This window comes from Octopus bimaculoides, chromosome 6 (genome assembly GCF_001194135.2).
Source record: "Octopus bimaculoides isolate UCB-OBI-ISO-001 chromosome 6, ASM119413v2, whole genome shotgun sequence".
In the NCBI taxonomy this organism is placed as follows: domain Eukaryota; kingdom Metazoa; phylum Mollusca; class Cephalopoda; order Octopoda; family Octopodidae; genus Octopus; species Octopus bimaculoides.
Window position 1 is genome coordinate 39,626,850 of NC_068986.1, and position 8,406 is coordinate 39,635,255.

The 8,406-nt window shown below is 37.1% G+C and overlaps 1 protein-coding gene across 4 annotated transcripts in view; it reads right to left on the bottom strand.

Annotated features, from left to right (window-relative positions):
- LOC106874565 (centriolar satellite-associated tubulin polyglutamylase complex regulator 1) overlaps window positions 1-8,406 on the bottom strand; it is a 130,770-nt gene that overhangs the window by 47,343 nt on the left and 75,021 nt on the right. For all 4 annotated transcript variants that reach the window (XR_008264404.1, XM_014922342.2, XM_014922340.2 and 1 more), the window contains exon 7: window positions 5,034-5,149. Coding sequence is in view for 3 of the 4 variants with exons in the window: in XM_014922342.2 (XP_014777828.1) it covers window positions 5,034-5,149 (116 nt within the window). In the remaining variant the exon portion in view is untranslated. The remainder of the gene's footprint in view (window positions 1-5,033; window positions 5,150-8,406) is intronic.

Sequence of the window (8,406 nt, forward strand, 5' to 3'; positions counted from 1 at the left end):
ATATATATAGATAGATAGATATTCAACAAGCTACATACATATGCATAAATATGCATACATACATACATACATACATACATACATACACACACACACACACACACACACACACACATACATACATATGCTGGACTTCAACAGTTTCCATCAAACAAATTCACTTGCAAGGCATTAGTTAACCTGGTGCTACAGCTGAAAGCCACTTGCTGAAGATGCCTCACAGTGGAACTGAACCTGAAACTACAGGGTTGCAAAACAAGCTTTTTTAACCACACAGCCATGCCACAGCTTATAGCCACACCAGTGCTTGTTTTTGAGAAATTTCTCATTGAAATAATCTTCTGCTAATCAATTATTTATGGTGATAGCACTAATTGATGAACGACTTAGGTATCAATACCAGTTATAAGTACTCTTCTTTAAAGGATACTTTTACTTTTGATGAGAAAAACTGAATTTCTTAATGGAATTGTAACCCTTACAAGGCAATCAGGTGGATCTAATGGCTCACAATTTTTTCATCCTAGAAGAGAAATATTCACCTGAATGTGTTCAAACTATCAATTTGCGTGAAAACCAATTTCATACAAATGTTTTGGTGCTATGTTAAAAAAGATACACTATATATATTTCTCAACAATCTACACATACTGGTAATAGATTTCAGAAAAGTATTTTCAGACATACCCATGCATCACAATTTACAACTCAATGTTTTTTATCACATTTCAAAAATATGCAGCTTTCTTATATTATATAGACTTGTTCTCCTGTTCTTTTCATTTTTAGAAAATGAATATTTTCACCAAAATAGCAGATTATTATAGGTTTTAAACTAAGTGTTTAATCTTTGTTCTACTATATTCACTATTTTCCCTTTATATGTATGCATGTACATATGCATGCACACACACACACACACACACACATAATGCATACATGTTTATATGATGTAAAGTGGTTGACATTAGGGAGGGCAGCCAACCATAAAAACCATGCCAAAGCAGATGCTGGAAATTGGTGCAGTCCCTCTGGTTTACCACCTCCAGTCAAATCAGCCAACCCATGATGGCATGGAAGACAGATGTTAAAAAAAAGAGATGTATATTAAATATATATGTATATATATATATATATATATATATTTAATATACATCTCTTTTTTTTAACATCTGTCTTCCATATATATATATATATATATATATATATACATACTAGATACCCAGCGTTGCTCGGGATTAAAATGGCATAGTTTGTATATAATATATTACAGTTATTTTGAAACAGGTGATATGGGAAAGTGCAGCATTGACAACAAAACATTTGTGGAGTAAATGCTGGGCTAATTCGACTAAGCAACAAGCTATGCATCCATTTGGAGTATTTCAGGCCCTAACCTGCCATGGAAAATTGGGGGTGGGGGTTATGTGATTTTTGAATGCACTGAAAAGCTGTCAGTGGATATACTCTCTTTTGCAGTAGTCGGCGCTGTGTCTAACATGACCCATCATCTGAAATTTTGACACCTCCTTCAGGTTTGTTGTCCTACATCACTCATAAAGTAAATTTGGAGGAACTGTGGTTGTTCATTTGTGGGTAACAGAGAACCAATGAGGTGATAGACTTGCCCCTGAACTTTGAAGTCAGCATAAATTCATGTTTAACTATCTTCTTAGATGCAGTACACGATGTCATTTGAAATGCAGATTTGTATTGTTTGATATTGTTTAGAAAATACTTTGACTGGATGGAAGTGCCTTCTAGAAGATCCATAAGGCTCAGAATGAGCTGGTAGTGTTGGCAATGTTACCTGACAACCTGAGCACCACATACCATTTGTTTCATTTGAAAATTTTAAACCTCTACAGAAATGACAATTTGTGTTTAGCATACTAATTCGGACAGAGTTATCATTTTTATAAGAATGGGATGGATCATATCTGAAAACAGCTTCAGAACGAATTTGTACATAGTCTGTTTCTGAGAGCTATTCTATTGGACCTCTGTCTAATCATTAAAACATTGATTTAATGATCTAGTATTAAGTGCTGCATCATGCATTTACTGATCTTGGGAAAGTCTCATCTCCCTTCTTTCTTGAGACTCCATCTGATGTGCTGCAGCATGCCTTTGCTGATCTTGAGAAAATCTCATCTCGCTTATCTCTTCAGACTCTCACCTTCAGTTTTCTACAATCCTCCTTGCTTTATACTTGTTTCTGAAGAGATTATGTCTTTTCTTTGGTGGCATATTCTTTGGTGGCATAGAAAGAAATTATACATTAATCCCTAGTTTGTAAGCATCATCATCATCATCCTTATTATTATCATTTATGTTTGTTTTCCATGTTGGCATGGGTTGGATATGTCATTCCAGTCTTGTAGTATTCATTTAGAGTTACAACCTTCCATGTGTGTGTGTGTGTGTGTGTGTGTATACATATATATTATACTGTGCTTGAGAAGACCTAGGTACTAGTGTCACACAAATGGTACCTGTGCTGGTGGCACATAAAAGCACCCATTACAATTTGTGCGTTAACGTAACACTGGCATGGGTGCTTTTTAAGTGGCATCCACACCTGAAAGAACAAGCCTGCATATATGGAACACAGAGATTTTATTTAGCTTGATGTGTCTTATCAAGTACAGCAAATCACCACGTCTTCCAGTCCCTTGTCATTTCCTCAGTGAGTCCCAGTGTCTGAAGACCCCTTCTCATCACTTCATCCCACATCTTCCTGGGTCTACCCCCTTGCACAGAAACCCTTCACAATTAGAGCTCAGTACTTCTTTATGCAGTTGTCATCATCCATATCACATGACTAAACCAGTGCAACATATATATATATACCTACATACATATATAAAATATCAATATAAATAAGGATAAGATTGTTATTTCAAATAGCGATCAAATCTAGTGGCAGCATAGGAAGAAAAAAGCATTCATAGGTTATAATAATTATCAAAATTATAAATAAGGGTAGCTAAGAGATATACCATCATGCTTGAAATAGCAGTCAGAACCTGACTCTAAAACCACATCAAGTATTTAATACAGCACAAGGTGAATAGACAAAAGACAAATAAACTAAAAAAAAATGGATATTATTTATTATTTTACACACACACACACACACACACACACACACATACATGTGTATATATTTAGTATACTTTGAGTGTAAATCTTGTATGTGCATTCAAGAGTTCTTATGTCATTATTTGGCTACCACATTTGGTTATATATGCATGCATAAAACTATGTATCGGTTATAGTTCTGATTAGATTATTTAAATACATTACAGTACAACAGCAATTTAACAAGTAACATTTTGTTTCTGTGCAAAAGCATGACATCATCACAAAAAGTCTCTTGTCATTACACACACACACAGACACAGACACAGACACACACACACACTCATAGAGAAAATGATATGTTAATACTGTCAGCAATAAATCAAATACCAACAGACAAGATAGGAAGAATTTGATAACTAATACACACACACACACACACACACACACATATACACATACACACGTGCATGCGCACACAAATACACACACATATGTATGTATGTATCAGATATTACAGTGGTATATGAAGTTGAAAGAAAGCAGTGAAATAATAGAAAAATTTGAAAAAATACACAGAAAAAACAAACAAGAAAGCAACAAAAAAATTGCTTTTAGGAAATTTGAACAATTTATATTTTATTCTGAATATCAATCGAATTGATAATGAAGAGAGAGAATTATGATGAAAATAATGATGATTGATAATGGTTTCCAACTTATGCACAAGAGCAGCAGTTTTTGAGGAAAGGAGGACCAGTTAATTAGATTGACTCCAGTATTTACTTAAGTCCTTCACTCCCTCTGGAGCATAGACCGTTGATGGATTTTTCTCAACGTTTCCTAACTCTAGGCTATCTTTTCTGCTTCTCTCCAGTTATTCGGCTGTCCATCATAAGTTGACATTGATTGCTCTTATTCAGTAAGCAACTCTGGGAGTCTCACATGTGGATTACAAGTCGTGCTCTTGATCTGCAGCGGTTATGACATTTGCTGCAGGTGAAGCTACTTGACATAATGGAGGAGTGGCAACTCTCATCTGCTCTTTCATATCCTCAAAGGCTGGAATTATGAGCTTCAATGATCAATAGCTGGGTCCCTGATTTCTCACCTCTGTCTCAGTATCTCAAGGGCATCCTCTCTTCTGCCTCCCTTTTGGGATTTGTTCTTGCATTTTCTTGAGAAGAAGCCTTCATCTCCCAGATGTTGGTTTTGAATTGTTACCAATGCTTTAGTGACTTTGCTTTTTTTTCTCTAGGTAGGGGTGTTGACCCTGCACAAATCCATTTTTGCTTCTGGAAAGATGTGATCCATATTAGTCTGGCGTCTATCCTTTGATCTTTCCATTTGGGAGGCCCTACTAGGAGCTTGCACTATACATTTTTGATTCAAAGGTCAAGCCTTGTCACACATAGTAATTCATGCTGATTCTGCAAGTGAATTACACTGAGAACAAGCACATAGTTCAGTGGTTGGAGCGTCAGGCTCACAATCATGAGGTAGCCTGTTCGATTCCCGGATCAGACTGTGTGTCGTGTTCTTGAATAAAGACACTTTATTTCATGTTGCTCCAGTTCACTCAGCTGTAGAAATGAGTTGCAATGTCACTGGTGCCAAGCTGTATTGGCCTTTGTCTTCCCTTTGGATAACATCATTGGCATTGAGAGGGGAGGCTGGTATGCATAGGCAACTGCTGGTCTTTCATAAACTACCTTGCCCAGACTTGTGCCTCAGAGGGAAACTTTCTAGGAGCAATACCATGGTCATTCATGACCAAAGGAGATCTTTATTGCTAACACATGTCTGTGGAGTGCTCAGCCACTTTTATGCTAGCTCAAGGAACAGGTCATTCACTGGTGAAAGTATCAGAGATTCATTTTCTTTTACTGTTTCTGCAATTCCACTACTCATATAATGGCTTAATAATAAAATGAAAATAAATCACATACCTAATGAGTTGTTTACTGTTTCACTCTTTGCCAATATCATTAGAAATTCATAAAAGGACACTCGAACAGTTGCCATTGGTGTTAAAATATCTTGGAGGACATCAGGTGCAGGAGAGCTGAAAACAAATTATTAACAAATTATTTTATTAAAAATGTCAAATGTATAATCTTTTATTATTTTACTAGTTTCATTATTTGGTTTGTGGCCATCCCTGAGACATCACCTTCAAGAGGAGACAACAAGACAGCCTCTAACTGATCGCATGCAAATGGTTACAGGCAGTTTTCTGGCTATCATGATCTCATGATAATGAGTGCAGCACCCCAAACCACTAAGCCATGTGCCTTGTGTGTGTGTATACATACACATAGACACACATACATATATTTGTATATGTGTGCATGTGTGTGTATGTGTATGCATGTCGAGACATCACATTACGATTGAAAATCATCATCATTGTCATATAAATGAGGCTGTTCATTTCTAGTTTTTCATAAAAAGATGTATCATGCTATGGGTAGATATATTACCTCACTTGGAAACAAGTGGCGGGGGGTGGGTGGGGGTGACTAGAAGGGTATCTGACTGTAGAAAAGCTGCCTCAGCATAATTCCATTTGACCCATGTCAGCATGAAAAAGAAAATGTTAAATGATAATGATGATGATGATGAAAGGCAAAGGTAATCTGGCTAGGACTTGAAGTCAGAACATAAAGTAAGTGCATGACTAAATATCTAAATGTATAATCTCTGATGCTCTACCGACTCAGCTAACTGTAGTTCTAGTGAATATTTACACTGTTTTAAGAAGACTAGCGGCAGTACCTGACCATATCCAAGTTATTGGTACCTAACATAGTCTGTTATCGCTCTTTTCTTTTTTACTTGTTTCAGTCATTTGACTGCAGCCATGCTGGGGCACCACTTTGGAGAATTGACAGTCAAATGAATTGAATTCAGTACTTACTATTTTCTTTAAAGCCTGGTACTTATTTTATCAGTCTCTTATGCTAAACTGGTAAGTGTTGGGGACATAAATATACCAACACCAGTTGTTAGGCAATGGTGGGGGACACACAAACACACACGTGCAGGATTCTTTCAGTTTCCATTTATCAAATCCTCTCACAAGTCATTGGTCGGTCTGAGACTATAACAGAAGCAAGTTTCCTACCACACAGTCCCAATACATCAAATACAGCTACATGAATTCACTATATTTTAAATAAATTGCTTTAAGAAGTTGTTACCAATATTCTGTAGGCTTAGGAATGTTGATTTATTTATAATTATTGTATCCAAGTTTCATAGAAATGTCACAGTTGTCATCACTGCTACCACTCCTATTGTTGTTTTAATGTCCACTTTTCCATGCTTGCATGGGTTAGAAGGAATTCACTGAGGCAGATTTTCTATGGATAGATGCCTTCCTTGTTAACAGCCATTATTTGTTTCTAAGTAATCTTTTATCATTTACTTGTTTCAGTTATTAGACTATGGCCATGCTGGGGCACCGTCTTGTAGAACTTTCAGTCAAATAAATCAACCCCAGTGCTTATTTGCTTTTTTAAGCTTGGCACTTAATTCATCAGTCTCTCTTTGCTGAACTGCTAAGTTATGGGGATGTAAACAAACCAACACTGGTTGTCAAACAGTGGCAGGGGACAAACATAGACACAAAGACATACTTATACACACACACATACAGATAAAGATATGATAGGTTTCTTTCCAGTTTGCATCTTCCAAATCCACTCACAAGGCTTTGGTCAGCCCGAGGCTATAGTAGAAGCCACTTGCCCAAGGTACTATGCAGTGGGACTGAACCTGGAACTGTGTGGTTGGGAAGCAAGCTTCTTATCACACAGCCACAGTAATATTTCCCTATGACTAAAGTAACAAGCTGGCAGAAATGTTAGCACACTGGGCACAATGCTTAGCAGTATTTCATCTGTCTTTACATTCTGAGTTCAAAATCCGCCAAGGTTGACTTTGCTTTTTATCTTTTCAGGGTCAATAAATTAAGTACCGGTTGCATACTGGGGTTGATCTAATCAACTAGTCCCCCTCCCCAAAAATTTCAGTCCTTGTACCTAGAGTAAAAAAGAATATTTCCCTATGACTGGACATGGTTTTGCAGAAGATTGGCAATGAGGAACACCATTTGCATGGTGACAATTGTTCACAACTATAACACAATCTCAAGACAAGAAGATACAAACACACACACACACACATGATGGTCTTCTTTCAGTCTCCATCTACCAAACCCACTCACAAGGATTGGGTTGGCCTGGGGCAGACACTTTACTTGATTACGGTGCTATATGGAAACAAATTTTTTAACCACACAGCATGCTTAGATTTGAAAATGTTTGCAGAAAAAAAAAGGAAGTAAAAACTTTTAAAATTTAGCCGACAAATATAAAACCTAGAATAAAATTTTACTTTTACGTATTTGTTTTTATATTCTTGAAACATACACTTTTTTTTTTCCATGATACTGTACTAATTTACTGTAAATTACTAATTTACTCATAATTACTCTAAATGAATTATTTTTCTAATCAGTAAGCATCTTGAGAGAAAAGTTAGGCATAAGAAGCATCAGATGTGGTGTGCAAGAGAGATGACTGCTCTGGTATGGTCATGTGATGTGTATGGACAAGGACAGCTGAGTAAAGAAGTGCTGATCTTTAACTGTGGAGGGAACTTGTGGTAGAGGTAGATCCAGGAACACATGGGACAAGGTGTTGAAGCATGATCTTCGAACTTTGGGGCTTTACAAAGGCAATGACTAGTGACCGAGACCTTTGGCAATATGCTGTGCTTGAGAAGGCCTGTCAAGTCAAGTGAAATCATAGTTGTAGCTGATGCTGGTGTCACATAACTGGCACTCATGCTGGTGGCACGTAAAAGGCACCTTTCGGGCATGGGGCCTCATGGAGGCAAAGAAGCTGAGCTCGTTTTGAGTGTTGGGTCACACAAATGCAATGATTAAGACCTTTGGTATAAGGTCATATTTGAGAAGATACCAGTGTCATGCAAATGGCACCCATGCCAGTGGCACGTAAAAGCACCCATTACACTCTTGGAATGTTTGGTGTTAGGAAGGGCATCCAGCTGTAGAAACCATGCCAAATCAGACTGGAGCCTGGTGCAGCTTCCAGCTTGCTAGCCCCAGTCAGACCGTCCAACCCATGCCAGCATGGACAACAGACGTTAAATGATGATGATGATGATTGATGATAATGATATTTACCACTTTTTCATTATTTCTGTTAAAGTAGAATCTAAATTAGGTATGGGAAACTGCTTTTTGAGAAGTGGGCTACACTACTAAAAAAATTTCAAGATAATTTTTCATTT